Below are 16,923 nucleotides of genomic sequence, written 5' to 3' on the forward strand. Positions count from 1 at the left end.
GACCTTGTGGGCACCGCAGCGGTGGTCGGCGAAACGCAGTCCATGCCATCCTGCAAAAAATATCTCACATTTTTTGCCGAAGAAACAAAATTTTCGGAGTTAGTTTGTTAGCTTGCGCCCGGAAGTTGGCGAAGAAAATTTTGGCAGGAGAAAATTTCGGAGTTGGTTCCTTGACTTCTGAAGAGACAGCTTTGACCCTCGGGTTTGTTTGCCTCAGTCGTGGAGCACGGGAGTGTGGGCGTCATTTCACTTAGCGGCGCTGGTGTTTTGGTTCGATCGCGGCCGCCCCACCCCCCTTTAAATACCAGTGCCGCGCAAGGCGGACCCTACTGCTTGTTGCCCTTGCCTTCAGGCCTTGTAGCATCTTCTTCTCCTCGCTTTGGTTGCAGTGTTTCAGAAAGTGGCGATGTCAGACAATTCCGCGTCTTCGGATATGGCGCCGAAGAAGGATCTTTCGAAGGGACCAACAACCACTGTTCTTGATCTGTCGAAGATGACGCCATCTCTCCTCGACGATCTAGTTCGCCGAGGCGTTGTTTCTGCGGACGTCGTCCGCCCACCGCCGAAGTGTAAGACGATCGCGCAGCCTCGCAGCGATGAAGTGGTCGTTTTTCGTGGCCTGTTCACCGCCGGTCTTCGGCTGCCACTAGACCCCGTGGTGGTGGACATCTTTGGTCTATTTGGGGTATACCTGCATCAGATGACACCGACGTCGATCCTTCCGTTGAGTCTGTACATGTGGCTAGCGAAGACCTGCCAAATAGCTCCGAGCGCCGAGGGCTTTGCTCCTGCTTTCAGGATTCATTATCAGCCGAAGAAGATTTCCGTACAGTCCTCGGATGGCGCGAAGATATCGGCTATCCCTCAATACGGGTGCTATACCTTCGCCTTCCACAAGAACTTGCCTTGTCCAGTGGCTGCGAGCAAGAACAAGTGGGCAATTGATTGGGCGTCCCACTGGTTCTATCACAAGATTGCATTGGATCCGACTACGAAGACTCTTCCCCTTGTCATAGACCACATCCCTGCTCTTGGCGATGTGCCGAAGGTCGCCTCCCACGTCCGAGCCGAGGACGAGGCTTTGCTCGCGCTGCCTCGGAAGTTGTCGAAGACCTTCGGCACGCAGGACATCAGTGAAGAGTTTGTGGCGTGCGACTGCTTCCCCGTTAGGGCTGGCTAGGCCATCTCTAGCTGGTTGGCTGAGGACCGCTGGATCGAAGGTATTCTGATTCCTGATTTTGCGACTATCTTCAACCCTCGGGCCGAACATAAGTTTCTTATTCCTTGGTTCTTCGCTCTTGCGAATACCACTGCTCTGCTTTGTCACTTATGCCCTGTTCCTCTTCTGCCATGCAGGTGTGGATCCAGCTGTCATTGAGAGCTGGGCCGACGAGATAGTCGGACCGGATTCCACGAACGAGCACAAAGCCTTGGTGGGGCACCTTGGCGGAGTTCGACGGAACCGGGTGTTCCATGCCTTGGGCCTCTCCGGCTCCGCTCCTCAGTGTTTGGCCGAGGTGAAACTTGCTGAGGGCCAGAGCGCCGCCCCTACGAGCGCCGCCGACGAAGCAAAGCTGGATTCTTGATGACATTTTGCATCCATCGCCTCTGCAGAGCAAAGGGGAGTTCGAGGACGCCGGGAGCGAGGATAGCAACCGTCCGTCCGCCGAAGTGCCACCCCCTGCTCCGAAGAAGGTGATGCCGCTGAAAGTAGCTCTGGCGTGCCTGGACCTAGAGTTCAGCACCGCCGTTGAAAGTGATGATGAGGGGGCGAAGAAGAGGTGCAGATCAAGATCGACTCCCCCCCTGCTCGCCTGTGGCACGCAAAGTTCCTGCTTCTGGCCAGGATGCTAAGGCGTCGTCCACGCGGGACAAAGCCTCCTCTAGCTCCGAGGCCAGAGGAAGCGATGGCGAAGACGAGAGTAGCTCTTCGGATAGCAGCAGCTACTTTGTTCGTGATGCTGATCCGGAGGTTGTTGCCGTCGAGCTAGGTGCGAAGCCCACGGCCGTGCGTCTTGGGCTCTTGGCGGCAACATCATGAAGTCTCTTCGCCTTGAGAGCCGGGACCGAGAGCATGCTCTCCAGACCGAAGCGGGGGATTCTTTCTGCTTCCCGCTGATGGAGAAGAAGTTGATGGAATCTGGGCTGGAGAATATGCTGGAGAGCGCCCAGGATTTGTCGCTCAAAGCCTTCGTGGCCACGCTCCGGCAACTGGCGGCCGAAAGCAGCTCGAAATCTGCTATTTCAGATATGGAAGCGAAGGTGGCCGCCCTTGAGCAAGAGAAAGCCACCCTGCAACAACGCCTTGACAAGTCCGCGGCAGAGAAGGCCACCCTTACTGCGAAACTTTTGGCAACGGCTGAGCGGGCAGTCCAAGCGGAAGACGTGGTGAGGGCTGCGAAGAAGCTTGCCGAGGAAGCGGAGACCCGCCAGACCCTGATGCGGAATCGGCTCCATACTTTCAAGGAGGCAATAAAAACTGGTGCGGCGAAGTTGCAGAAGGAGCTTCCTGATCTCCTCGAGAAGTACGGGCTTGTGGCCCCCGACATGTCTTCGGAGGACACTGACACTGTCGGGCTGGAGGCGTTCGTCAAGTGGCTTCGTGTGTGCGTTACAATGCTGGACGCTAGGGCTCATTTCCACAAAGATCTCAGCGCTGTTGTCGCCGTTAACACTCTGAGCGCCGCAGTGTATGGTCTATTTCCCACCGAAGCTAGCAACACGGGCGGTGTGATGAAGGCGCAGCTCCGTTCTTTCCGCGACGAAGGGTTTTGCTAGCCTGGGGAGGATGTTGTCCGTCCTGAGATGCTGCCGGCCTTGGCGAAGAACATTGCCAAGAACTTCATGGACCACTTCTTCAAGGGTGAAGGCCGTGCTCTTGTGCGCGCGAAGTTGAACGAATTTCCGTGATTCCTCTGCTTCTTCGCTTTGAGCGTTGCTCACCATTTCTGGGTATTGGTTTCTTTCAGCTCCAAGCTAAGGCTGATGCCGTCATGGAGCCCATTCTTGCCGAAGCTGTGGCGCCTGCGGCTGCTGAAGAAAGACCTGAAGGCGAGGATCGTCAAATTGGTGAGACCATCGCACCGCCTTCTGGCGAAGACGGTCGGCAGGCTGCAGATGAAGCCCCGATGCTCGAAGACCACACGACGGCGGCTTCTTCTCGCCCGGCGGCTGGCGAGGTGTGAGGGTCGTGGCTCGTGATTGTGTGGATAACTTTTTGGTTGTAATTAATATTTTTGAGAACTAAAACCTTCGGTATCTGTGCAGGACCTTGCGTTAGCCCCTGCGCAGGTGACCGAATGTATCCTTCCTCGAGTTTTGAAACGGGAGGACTTCTATGTTGCTGGTGCGTCTTGGGCGAAGTTTCACGCCTATCAACCCTAACTCTCGTTCGAGGACTTTTGGTCAGATAGGAAGCGGGTTTATAAGCGTCGGAACGCCGATACGAAGCGTTTTTTTTTGCTAAGTTTCAGCGCGATCCGGAGAAGCACGCGAAGATTCTCACTGACTGTGCGCTTCATCGCAAAGTAAAACGAATCCTTGACACCGATAGGCCGTATAGTGCTCCCGCTGGTCTCCTCGAACCGAAACCGGAGCCCGTGGACGAAGAGCCGTTGACTCCTCACGAATTTATGTATCGCCGCAAAGGCATCTTCGACGAAGGCCTGGTTAATGTTGCATTGCCCTCAATTGCAAGGGACAGCTTCGAAGCATTTCTTTGCCGAACAGCTGAAGAAATTTTAGATCGCGCGGTCCACGAAGTCATATCTGAAGTGGACCGCATTATATTCGAGGAGGAGTCCTCGGATGTAATCATTTAAGTGTTGTGACTCCTCACCATTGTGCAAAGTGTATGCCTATTGTAACAAGGTTTTACTTTATTTTCGTAATGAATGTGTTCTCTCTCGTTGGCCCTTCGGTCGTGCAAAACGTGTATTGCGAAGTGCCACCCCCCTTTGCGCGGGCGAGGGTGAACGTGTTTTGTTTTGTTCGTTAGCGCGGCCGTCGCGCGCGAATTGGTTTTGCGAAGTGCCATCCCCTCCCCCCTGTCGCTCGGCTGGCGCAGACGACGAACAGGTTTGCGGTTTACCCCGTTCTTTGCTTGAGTACTTTGTTAGGGAGCCCTCGGCTCTTTAGCCGGAGAGGGTCACCTACCCTTCGGCTTTCGCACGACAGGACTTTCCCGCCTTAGGCTTTCGCACATAAGGACTTGGTTAGGGAGCCTTCGGCTTTTTGGCCGGAGAGGGTCGCCTAGCCTTCGGCTTTCGCACGACAGGACTTTCCCGCCTTAGGCTTTCGCGCGTAAGGACTTGGTTAGGGAGCCTTCGGCTTTTTAGCCAGAGAGGGTCACCTAGCCTTCGGCTTTCGCCCAACAAGACTTTCCACCCTTCGCGTTTTATGCGAAGGAATTTCTTTTTATTTCTTTGGAAGTGAAGCTAAGGGAGGCCAAGCCCCTATTCGGGATTGCGTCCCGTGCTTACTTCTTTCAAGCATCATGGCTTGCAATTTACGCCGATGACTCCCCTCTTCGCTTCGACGAAGAGGGATAGACGCTTCGGTGCCTCATGAATATACCTGTGCCTTTGAGATTTTCTTTTTGCGGGCCTTGCTTATATTTCACAAGGGGTTACATAGGGTTCCGCCTCGTTAAAAACCTCACACCTTCGACGCCCAATTTGAACGCGCGAAGGCTTCCCCCGTGAGAAAAAGAGTACGGGCCCTTCGGTACATTGTGCGAATCTTCGCAAATGAAAAAAAAAGTTTACATAAAAGGAAAAACTAATCTACGAGCCCCTTCGGTTATTTTCCTCCGGTGGCTCTTACATAGTTCCTACACATAGTACTTTTGTAACATGTCCTTGTTCCACGAATATGGGTCTTCGGTGCCTTCCAGCGTGCGGAGCCTGCAAGCCTCCGGCCTCGCCATGGATGCGACGAGAAATGGACCTTACCACTTGTTGTACATCTTGCCTTTTTGCTTGGCCTTTGGTATTCTTCGAAGCACTAGATCTCCCTCTTTGATATCTCTGGGCTTCACTTTCTTGTTCTTCCACCTTCTTGTCTCTTCTTGATACTTGCCCAGGTTAATTGCGGCTTGCATCTTGCTTGCTTCGATCGTGTCGATCGAAGGCTTTATGTCCTCTTCGATTCTTTCTGCCCCTTCGGCTGTTCTCCAAGATTTGAGTTTGATCTCTTCTGGTGTGACTGCCTCTTCGCCATACAAAAGCTTGAATGGGGTAAATTTCATGGCCCTCGACTCTGTTGTGTTATGAGACCATATGACTCTTGGCAACTCATCCGCCCACTTTCCCTTTGGTAGCTCGGTGATATTTTTCTTAATGCCTGCGAAGATGATGCCGTTGGCCCTCTCCACTGCTCCATTTGATTGCGGGTGGTAGACCAAAGCGAAACACTGCTTCGTACCCAACTGTGTACTGAATTCCCTGAAAGTTGCACAGTCGAACTGCTTGCCATTGTCCACTGTAACCTCCTTCGGGACGCCGAAGCGACAGACAATGTTCTGCCAAAAGAATATCTGCAGGGCTCCGGCCGTGATGTCTCTGAGCACCTTGGCTTCGACCCATTTCGAGAAATATTCAACTCCAACTGCAGCGTACTTGTAGTTTCCTGGTGCTGTAGGTAGTGGCCCAACAATGTCGATGCCCCATTGTGCGAGGGGCCATACCGGAGGCAACCACTACACTTCGTCGGGTGGGAATTTGCTGTATGGGGCAGGACTTTGACAGTTTGGGCATGTGCGAACCACATCGTGTGCATCTGCCACAGCCGAAGGCCAATAGAAACCTTCGCGAAAAGCTTTGCCTACTAGAGCCCTTGTTGCGATGTGCGAGGAGCACATCCCTGCGTGTATCTCTTCGAGTAACTGCTTGCCTTCATCTCGCGATGATTCTGTAATTCCGGGCACGGAGCGCCATTCTCTTTTCTTCCTTCTCATCCTCCGGTACGAAGTGTCCGCGAAGGTAGGCCATAATAGTGGCCCTCTAGTCTTCGCTGGTTATGGCATTGATGAATTTTGCAGGCTCTTCGGCATAATTTACGGAGCCCTGCCTTAATGTTTCGAAGAATACATCTGGTGGCAAAGGATCATGTTGTACTGCCGCCTTCGCCAACTGATCGGCCTGCTTGTTCTATGATCTGGGGAAGCTGCGTATGCTGAACCCAAGGAAATACTTTTTCATGCTTCGCACTACAGCCAAGTACTTCGCCAACTCTAGCTTTAGTGCTCTGTTGGATTTGTTGATGTGGCCTGTAATCAACACAGAATCGGACCTGATGGATAGCCTTCGCGCGTCCAGCGCTCTTGCTTTTCGAAGACCCAAGAGTAGGCCTTCGTACTTTGCGATGTTATTCGTGCACCCCTTGAAGTCGAGCCTCACTGCGTACTTCAGTTGCGTTCCCAAAGGGGCTGTCAAAACTGCCGAAGCACCAGCTCCATCTCTCTGATAGGCCCCATCACACTCGAGCTGCCATATTGTTTCGATTTCGGCTATTCATGCGAAAGTGTAGCTCGAGTCTAGTCTGCGATAAAATCTGCCAAGACCTGGGACATGATTGCTGATCTGGAAACGAAGTCAATTGTGTGCTCAACTAGCTGGGTAGTCCACTTGCCGCCAATTCTGCCGGAGGCTTCTCTGTTCTCAAACATGTCCCGAAGAGGAAAAGAGGTCGGGACCTTGATCTTGTGGCTTTGGAAATAGTAGCGAAGCTTTCGCGCTGCCATGACCACAACATATGCCATCTTGTCCATTTCTGAGTATAGCAGTTTTGAGCCGTTGAGGGCTTCGGAGACGAAATATATGGGCACCTGCGTCAATGTCCCTTCGACTGTGCGCTCTTCGACGAGAACCGCGCTGACAGCTACACCTGACGTGGCGACGTATAACATCAACTCCGACTTCTCCGAAGGGCTGGACATGACTGCCAAATTTTCAATGTATTTCTTGAGGGCTTCGAAGGCCTTCGCCTGCTCTTCGCCCCACTCCATGTTGCCGGAGCCTTTTAATGCTTTAAAGAATGGAAGACACTTCTCTGCTGACTTGGAGATGAATTGGTTTAGCGAAGCCAACCTACCTGTGAGCTTTTGCACCCCCTTCTTTGTAGTTGGCGGTTCCATCCGCTAGATAGCTTCGATCTTCTCTGGGTTCGCCTCGATTCCCCTTTCAGTGATCATGCAGCATAGCAACTTGCCTCTTCGACGCCGAAGATGCACTTCTCTGGGTTCAGCTTCAGTCCATGTCGGTGAATGTTTCGCGAAGAACTTGAATGTGGTCTTCCTTTTTCTTGCTTCGGACAACCACGTTGTCAACATATGCGGAGATGTTTCTGCCCAGTTGGCCCCCCAGTACAATTTTGATCATTCTGTTGAAGGTGCAACCCACATTTCGAAGGCCTTCTGGCATTCTCACATAGCAATATGTCCCGAAGGGAGTGGTGAAGCTAGTTTTCTCTTCGTCCACCTTGTTCATGAAGATCTGGTGGTAGTCGGAGAAGCAATCTAGCATGCTCAGCATCTCCGAGTAGGCCGCCTCATCGACCAACATGTCGATTTGTGGCAGCAGGTATTCGTCCTTCGGACATGCCTTGTTTAGGATTGTGAAGTCTATGCACATTCGCCACTTTCTGCTTTTCTTCGGCACCATGACAACATTCGCCAGCCATTCTGGATACTGCACTTCGCGGATGACGCCCGCGTCTAGCAATTTTTGCATTTCGGCTTGTGCTGCTTTTTGCCTTTCTTCGAACATTGTTCTCTTGGCCTGTTTTACTAGCTTCGCCTTTAAGTTTACCTTTAGCGTGTGTTCAATGACCGCTCTACTGACCCCTCGCAGATCTGATGAGGACCAAGCAAACACATCTTGATTATTGCGCAGGAATTGGATGAGTCTTGCCTCTTCGGCCTCCTCAAGCCCTTTGTCGATGATTACCATCCGGTCGGGCACATCTTCGCACAATGGTACTTTCTTCGTGTGCTCTGCCAGTGATACCTCTTCTGCCTCTTTTGAGTCTTCGCTGGCTGCCGTATCAATGTCCTCTTCTGGTGTTTTGATGACATGGACATTCTTGATGGCGGTGGATGCATTGTCTTCGCATCTTCTTGCTTCTTCCTAATTGTCGAAGATTGTGACGACTCCTCCGGCCGAAGGCAACTTCATGCATAAGTGTGTTGCGGCCGAAGATGGTGTTGTAGGGGTAGTTTATGTCCACGACATCAAAGGTTATTGCTTCAGTTCTCTGCGTAGCTCCTTCGTCGAAAGTGACATTGAGCTCTATCTTGCCGAGAGCTTCTATCCGCTTTCCTCCGAAGCCAATGAGTGGGTATTGTGACTTCTGCAAGGCTTTTTCAGTGAAACTCATCTTGACGAAGCACTGCCATACCAGGATGTCTACGGAGCTTCCGTTGTCTATCAATATTCGCCCTACATCATTCCTTGCGAAGTGTATTGAATTCTTGTCAATGTTGGCTCTGATGACGTGGGGATCATTATGAGGGTAGTGTTGCAGCCAAAGATCTGTCTGTGTGAAGGATATCGGGACATGCGACAACGGGGTTCGGAAGCATTTGCCTTCGCTTACTTGAGAAACAGTTCTGAGGTATTCTTTGCGTTGTCTCTTCGTCTCGTGCACTGGTTCATTAGATCCTACAGAGATGTCATTGATGATGTTAACCATGCTGCCGGAGGGTGCATCAGTTGCTCTTTCCGGTATCTGCCCCAGTTCGAGCTTCAGTGGTGGGGGTGCGCCAAACTATTGGTGGAGAGTGTCTCCGGGTCGGATGAACACTACAATAGTAAGGAAGAGCGCACTAGACGAAGAGGAATGCGAACAAGTGAACAGCGCAGGCAATCGGACAGCCGTGCAATATTCTCTCTCTCTCTCTCTCTCTCTCTCTCTCTCTCTTCAATAGGGGCTGTCTACACCACACTCGAGTGTAGAGAATCCTCCCCACACCCGAATTTCTGACCCTACGATCGGGAATAAACGGCTCAGATCAACCCAACTCCACCATATCTTCCCACCCCTGCTTCTTCCTCCTCCAGACCCACTGCCTCGCCGGCGCCGTCGAGGCCCGCCCTCCCGGTCTTCTTCCTCCTCCAGCCGTCCTCCGCGTCCGCCCCCGCCCCTCATCCTCCTCCCCGGCCGGCGGCTACCTCGCCGCCGCGCCGCCTGCCCGCACACCCACCGCTCCGCCACCGGCCACCGGATATCCGGCCCCGCCCGGCCGGCGGCGCTCCCGCGCCGCCTGCCCTCCGCCGCCGGCCGAACCACCACCTCCGCCTGTCCTACCGCCGCCCCCGACCTCCTCTAGATCCGCCGGCCATTGGACCTCCCCCGACCCCAGAAACCCAAACCCTAAAGGCCGCCGCCTCGACCTCCGCCCGCGGCCGGCGGCGACCTCGCCACCGGCCGCCACCACCCACCTCCCACCCCTCCAACCTCGACGCGCGATTTCTCACCAACGGAGCTCAAGAAGAATGGGTAGCGAAATTCGAGTGTGGGGAGGAGTAGAAATGCTCGAGTGTAATATAGCTTTCCCGCTTCAATAATGTGTCCCATCAAAGCTTATTAAGGGGTATTTATAGGCGGTGTTTCACCTCCCAAGTGTAAATACTATCCTAAGCCTTTACAACGGTCTATTCCCTGAATATTCCTGGACACACGTGTAATTTTCTTATTACAGTCGCGAGTGAATTACAGCTCAGATGGACCCCGCTGTCACAGGCACCTTCTTCGCGGCCATCAGCCTCGTCGTATTCTTCGAAGACCATCCGCCCTTCGCTAAGCAGCTCCGGCACCTTGCCGTCGCGCCCATGTAGCATCTTTGACGAACCGACCAAAGACCTTCATGTTCTTCGCTCGTCCTTCGCTTCATTACGCGCGTCGCTTGGTCTTCGCGTACCTTTGACGTCCAGACCGAAGGTGGTGTCCCAAACACACTAATGAATTTAGCAACACTATTTCAAGCTATAGCAGAGTTAGCGGCATTAGCCGTAATATTTGCAATATCATAGGGCTATAGTGCAACTATAGCAGACAATTGGCAACAATGATTCAGCCTGAAATGCAGCTTATGGATTAGTAAGAAACAAGGGTGGACTTCACGCAATGATGCAGCGATTACAACTTTACTGTCATACTGATGAATAAATAAACCATATCTCAGATCAGCTATGCAATAAATGGAACTTGAACAATACAGCACACAATTTCTGAAGAACTCTCATCAGGTCTCATTGGGTCTCTTTGTTGCTTAGCGTCAGGTAAGAAATACAGTACCTATACACACTAAGGATTAAAAATCTATACAGGTACACGACCAGTCATGGGTTCCAGAACCTAAATGTTTCCTCAAATTTTCCTCCAGTGCTCCACAGAATGCCGAACGCAAACATCACCTCATACACAAGCTAACACAATAACAGACAACCAACAAATATCACAGGCTAATACGTCAATAGAATCACCCTATCTCAGCAGAATTCAGCTGTTTTGGACAGGAACTGCAGAAGAAGTTTCTTTCAGGACAGAGTTCTTCATGTCATCAGAATTAGTTTTGATGCTGAGCAGTGTTTGTGCAGATTCAAGTGCTTTCTCACCTCCAAATTCCAAAGTAGTTTCCTTATCAGACTCGCCATTGGCATCCTTCTGAGTGATGGTTGGGGGTTTCCCATCTGCTGTTGTGGTTGATGTGTTGGGTTGTTCGATGGTTACCGTTGGTGGACTGATAGCAGACACAGGTATGCTGTTGCTTCTAAATGGTTCATCATGGTTGTGTTTACCTTCATAAGTTACAACAATATTGTTGACATCATCTGGTGCCTTTTCCACATGCTTACGGACAGGGCACCCACCATGTGTGCAACGATAATAACTCCTGCATAGGTTGGTTCAGAGAGCAATTTAATTAAAATAGCACCTAGTAAAACAGGACATATCAGCAGAACATCATAAACAAGGGTTTGGGGAAGAATGTGCACTGAAAATTAATGTACTAGTTTCGTGCACACGAAACTGATAGCCATGTGCGATCACAAGTATCATAGTCATGTCCAATAACAATTGCCAGACTTGTTTGGTTAGGAATATATTAAGAGTTTGTGGGAAGAAAAGGTTTAGGGTAGCTCGGTGATTAAGTTTGGCAGGCTATATACATGCTTGAGACCAATCATACTGTTTAACATCTTGCCAGTGTCATCTCCCTCATCATGGACAAGAAACCAGCCAAGTAATGGCTGGTGACAACCCACACTATTCAATCCGTTCACTGCCGCATGGCCATGACAGATGTTTACTAAATTTTGTATTTGAGCCACAGCACAGTTAGTGAATTTGTACATTCATTCTATGGCAAGTTTTTGTTGGCAATTGGCAACTACTTGTATCATGATAGTGAGACTTTATACAACATATCACCAAGGAAAATGCATCTGTAATATATTCTGAACATAGGGAAGCTATTATAGAAGACAATTAAAAAAATGAGCAGGGAAAATTGGACACTTAGACATATGTGATCATATCATACCAACAGAAACAATGCACAGATTGGAACAAATAATTAAATGACTTATTTTCAACCACAAACCAACAGGGAGCACCAACCAACAGAATTGAGTGCTATCACTTTTAGTTTAAGTTGTAATACAAAACATTGAATGCAAAATGGAGGTCCAACAGCTTACCCCCCAATGTGTCTCCAATGTCCACTTAATAGAAAAATTTCCACAGCTCAATGCTGATATACAAACACCCATTCATCTAAATTACCACACAAAACCACCCTCATATTTTAGTTGAACCCAAACTTAATGCACATTGCAAATGGAAGAACTCATACGATCATATTAATAGGTATATACATAGCATGAAGGGTTAAGGGATCAACACCTCGATTCCTGGTCAATGGGATAGCTGACCTAGCATTATATAGAGGACCATACCCTTTTCTTAGGTGCAATAACATCGCCCTGCAAATGGTTTGGATGCTAACAGTTTTAATAGTTTGGATTTCACTTTGGGCTTATTTAGGCTGGGTGCTAATGGGCTATAATGTTAACGAATCGATTTGATTTGGGCTGTAGCTGCATAGCGGTATGGTTCGGTGTGGGCTGGGGTTGTAACCATTTGATCTCCAACAAGTTGCAACCGTGGGCTGTGTCCGGGTTCTCTAACATGGGCTCAAGTAGCAGCCTAGCAGGCAGTCAAGCTAACCCCCGTCGCCTCCCTTCCGTCCTTCTGACGCCGCCACACCTCCGACTCCGCCTCCGCCTCCCTTCTGCTACCGCCATGCCTCCGCCTCCCCCATGAGCTTCCTCTCCTCGCTCGCCTGGATCTGCCACGGCGGAGCCGCACCACCACTGCCCACTGCACTATGGGAGGAGAATCTCTCAAGGAGGCCTGGAGCCAACACCCCCGCCCTCCGCTCGAATCCAGCGACCGGTGCAAGCCGCAGCAAAGGTTACCCAGATTTTGGTCCTTCATAGCAGGTCCGACACCCTGCTTCCCTTCCCTTCTTGCAGTTGCTGGTCATCACTCATCGAGGGAGGTGCAGGAATCTCGCAAAGGAACCACCACTTCACCAGATTTTTCACTAGATTTGGCCACCTCTCGCATTCATCAATCCATTTGCTATTCCCCAAGGGCTATTGCTACTCTGGACGGTGGGGGTGATAGCTAGTCTCTATCACGACAGTCGTCGTAGACAGCCCATGATTTTGGGAATGGTTTTTTAATGGGTGGAATCCATGGATAAAACATTGGTTTGGATCGGTGCGGGGTGAAAGGAAGTCACAGTTTGGTGCGATTTGGATCTATACGTTGATAAACAGGTTTGGGGTGGATATATTAATTAGTGTATGCTGCATATGGGCTGGTGTGGGTGCAGCACGGATTCCAGCCCATTTGCAGGGCGAATAACAGGGAGATTTGTGAAATTTTACATGTAAGAATAAATAAGAATAAAATGAAATCGTACCTACATAGACTAATTAGTTGTGGACTTAAAATAACAGTTTACCCTAATAAAAAGCTTGCTCATTACAATGATTTGAAAAGAACATGGGTGATGGCAACCAAACATGTAACGAAGATAAAGGAACTTTATCACTAACATGATTAAGACTTCATCAGCATCTAACCCATAACAGTAGCCTGAAGCTTGTTGAGAGATATTTGCAGGAACAATTGGCATGTGCATTCTTAACAACAGCAGCGTAGAGAAAATGGGCCAAAAAAAAGGGCGTACCCAGTGCCGTAGGCTTCCCGCACTGTGCGGGGTCCAAGATCCTCAAAAACTAACAGTACACAATACTGATTTTAAATAGGGTAGTGTAAAATTGCTCTGTAACGGTTGTTTATTGCACTAACAATAAAGAGCAGCTTCCCACCTGGGGTTTGGATTTCCCTTAACAATTTTCTGTCCGTACTTGCGCCATCTGTATCCATCACTCATCTTTCCAGCCTGCACAATTATCTTTTGCTCTCTAACAGTTCTGAGAACAGGGGTTAAGTTAGGTGCAGTCGTTTCAATCACCCTGCTCAAAGAACATAACAGAGGAAACAAAAGGTAAGAAAAACTAGTTAACATAAACATAAACAAAGCAAATATTGCAACAGTATAATGACCTTCGCTTCGGCATGGGTTCTTCACTAGGATGTTCATCTTCAGATTTGTTACCAGCATCACCTTCGCAATCACTCGAGCAAAAGAGCTGCTGCTCACAGGTTTCTGTGACAGCACAATGGTCCGATTTGCAGGTAGGTGTACTGGATTCTAGAATTTCTGTATTCACAAGTCTCAAGGTTTCACCTCCAGAGGGAACACTAATAGGAGTCACCTTTTCTTTTGCAAATCTAGTTTTTGGAGGTGGTTCATGATTATGAGCCCCTCTATAAATGATTTCCACGACACGGCCAGCAGGGCAATGCTCAACCTTCTTTTTAGCCGAACAACCTGAGCTAGTGCATCTATAGTAGCTCCTGGAATTATCACTACTTTTCACCTGCTTCTGGCCATATTTCCTCCAGTTGAAGCCATCAGCCACCATATTTACAAGGTGGGGTGATTTTGGCTCCGATGAAAATGGCTTGTCTGCTAATTGTCTACAAACATTTCCTTCAGTTGATGGTGATTGCTGCAGTGGCACTATAGACCTTGGTGTTATATAAAACGGACTTGACGGCGCTTCTGAACATGTAGATGTGGTTGGGGATTGCAAGTGCATTTGTGCCTGTGCTGTTACACTCGCCAAAGCTGCTTGATGCGTCATTGCAAATTGGCCCTAAGATTCAGAAAAAAAAGAGAATTTTACAAAATCTAAGTAGTCCACCAAAATAAAGCACTATATAGAACAGGCGGAAAAATACGATAACATGCAGAAGACATGACAACCAAGTAGCAAGCAGTGCATTTAGTAATGCCTTATGTGGCACGTTGGCAAGATAACCTAATAACCTATATCCATCAATGACAGAGATCTGAAAACTCAAATATGAGTGCGCTAATCCACACACATACACACAAGAATTCAAGGGATATGTTGAACAAGATTAATCCAGCATTTTACAACATGAAACAGAAGATGACCCGGTAATCTAAGATAAATGGGCTCAACTCATGTATCATCTTCATGTTTACGGAGAATTACTAGGAAAAGGACATGCAGATTGCATTGTAGGATAATATAGATACTACTAACTTGTATAAGAACTTTGAATATCATCTATAATATAAAGTGGGGCGCTCCTCATATTAAAAAAAAGTAGTGCCTGGATTCAAGATCCCAAAAATTCGGTAACCAGTAATCAACCAACCACCGACTTAGAGGTAATTGTACATATAAATATAATGGAAAATAGCTTGGCCTAACCGCTGAATTTACAGTAAAAGGCAGAGGCAGCCATTGTTTTTACATGGTTGAGTATAGCCAATTTTCGAGACACTGCCCGGTTTGCTGCTATGTTACACTTGAAGAAACTACAAACTCCTACAGAACCTGTTATGTTTTTAGTTGTATTACTCTTATAAGCATGTTTATGTGTAAATATCACAATTATAAAATGAAAATTCCAATTAAAGGGTTTTCTTAAGTTTGTGTTTTGTTAGTTCTCGTCAACAACAGAGAGTCCTCCCTATTTAACAATATATTCACAGTGGAGTGAGATTGCAACATATTCAGTCACTTTGTTATCATCTTATACAATCCTAACACCTTGGAGTGATATTGCAACATATTCAGTCGCTTTGTTATCATCTTATAGAATCCTAACACCTTTTAGTGTAAAGGGTTCATCTTGAAGCCATGTAGGGTTTCAATCTAAATATGTTGCAGGAATATCACTGAACTGTCATGAATAAATTATTAACTACAAAACTACAATATAATTGCAAGGCCTATCAGAATAACTGCACAAGAACCTATGGATACTCCAAACTCCAAACTGCTCGAGTTACTACTACATTTTATTATACTTCTGATTCAGTACGAAGGCTAGAACACAGACCAAGTACCAGTTTGACCACACATGAATTAACTACAAGGGCACCAATATCAGAAGATGGTAAAGCAATAAAACTACAGCAAATAGAAGATCTCTAGCAGTATGTGGCTGCATATTAAAGTTAAAGCATGACTTGCGGCATGTTACTTTCAGCATTGCACCAGTGTCAATCCTCCTCTATATCCACGACATCGATAATTCTAATCTAGCATATACCTAAAACTGCATAAATGTGGCCTAAATAATCCACACCATTTCCAGCACTGGCTATCACAGGTGACATCATATACTGTCTTTAACATCAGTTCTAATCGTCTAAGTAGGATATGAATCAAGTATATCACTTTGTCCACGAACAAATCAGCTCAGAAATGTGCGCTTAGAAACTTCATCCATGGCCCATCGACAGAGAAAGACATACTCTCAAAGAGTGAGGAAAGGCAGACGTACCGCGAACCCCGAAGGCGCTATGAAGCACGGTACGGCCACCACAGGCACCGCGAGGATGGACGTCTCCGCGCTGGCCCCGGCCGGCCGCCGGGTCGGCTTGACCTCCTTCTCCGTCCCCTCCACCTTCACCACCGCATGTACCTTCACCTTCCCCTTTGCCTCAGCCTTCTCTTTCGCCGCCGCCTCCTCCTTCGCCTCCTCCTTCCCCTTATCCTCCTCCTCCCGCTTCTCCTTCGTCTCATCCCCCATCCCCTTCTCCACTTCTTTCCTCTCCTTCGCCTCTTTCTCCCGGTTCTCAGCGGGCGGCGCCCCAGGGTCCTTCGGCGGCGGGCGCGTCACTGCCTCGGCCGCCGTCGCGTCCACCTGGGACTGGCGCTTCTCCTCGACCGGACTCCCGGGGCGCGCCGGCGGCGGCCGCCGCGTCTCCTCCACCTCGACCGCCGCCGCCGGGGCTGAAGGCTTCTCGCTGTCCGGCGCCGGCGCCTTCGCCGGATCGCCGTCGGCCATGGGGGGGAGGTGGGGGAAAGCTAGGGTTTGGAGGGCCGGAGAGTTCGAGAGGTGGGTGAGGGGAAGAGGAGGGGGAGCTTTTTGACTGACATTGACCGCAGCAGAGAGGGAGTAGTAAAAGCCGGGGGGTGGAGTGCAAGAACACGGAGGAGTGACGGCCGTTACAGTTACAAGGGGACGGCACGGACGGGGTTAACGGCCGTTATTTACAGAAGGGGTCATTAACAAAGAACGAATGATCGAACGGTCAAAAGCCCTGGTTGGCCCCACTCGTGGTTGGGAAGGGCGTTCTTAAGAGTAAATTGTTTATTTGCCATAAAAAAATGTTGTGCTTACTTATTTGCCATGAAATTTTTTGAATTGCTCTATCTATCACAAAATTTATCTTTCGTTCCTTTTATACCACTAGTTAAGGGTACGTGCGTGCCGCACGTATATTAGAAAATA

The 16,923-nt window shown here is 49.2% G+C and overlaps 2 protein-coding genes across 3 annotated transcripts; both read right to left on the reverse strand.

The window, feature by feature from the left end:
- Positions 1–4,948: 4,948 nt before the first annotated feature.
- On the reverse strand, positions 4,949–7,006 carry LOC120713323. The gene is made up of 2 exons (XM_039999307.1): positions 6,631–7,006; positions 4,949–5,634 (listed from the first exon to the last, which is right to left on the reverse strand). The coding sequence occupies exons 1-2, from the start codon at positions 7,004–7,006 to the stop codon at positions 4,949–4,951; spliced, it is 1,062 nt and encodes a 353-aa protein (XP_039855241.1).
- Positions 7,007–10,137: 3,131 nt separating this feature from the next.
- On the reverse strand, positions 10,138–16,562 carry LOC120712004 (probable WRKY transcription factor 32). 2 transcript variants are annotated; one of them, XM_039997687.1, is made up of 5 exons: positions 15,970–16,562; positions 13,645–14,300; positions 13,407–13,553; positions 10,617–10,894; positions 10,176–10,520 (listed from the first exon to the last, which is right to left on the reverse strand). In XM_039997687.1, the coding sequence occupies exons 1-5, from the start codon at positions 16,474–16,476 to the stop codon at positions 10,501–10,503; spliced, it is 1,608 nt and encodes a 535-aa protein (XP_039853621.1). In that variant the 5' UTR covers positions 16,477–16,562; the 3' UTR covers positions 10,176–10,500. The 2 variants fall into 2 exon arrangements, with proteins under 2 accessions (XP_039853620.1, XP_039853621.1); XM_039997686.1 differs by having other exon boundaries at positions 10,138–10,894.
- Between the last annotated feature and the right edge of the window lie 361 nt (positions 16,563–16,923).

The sequence above is a fragment of the Panicum virgatum genome, chromosome 6K (genome assembly GCF_016808335.1).
Source record: "Panicum virgatum strain AP13 chromosome 6K, P.virgatum_v5, whole genome shotgun sequence".
NCBI lineage: Eukaryota > Viridiplantae > Streptophyta > Magnoliopsida > Poales > Poaceae > Panicum > Panicum virgatum.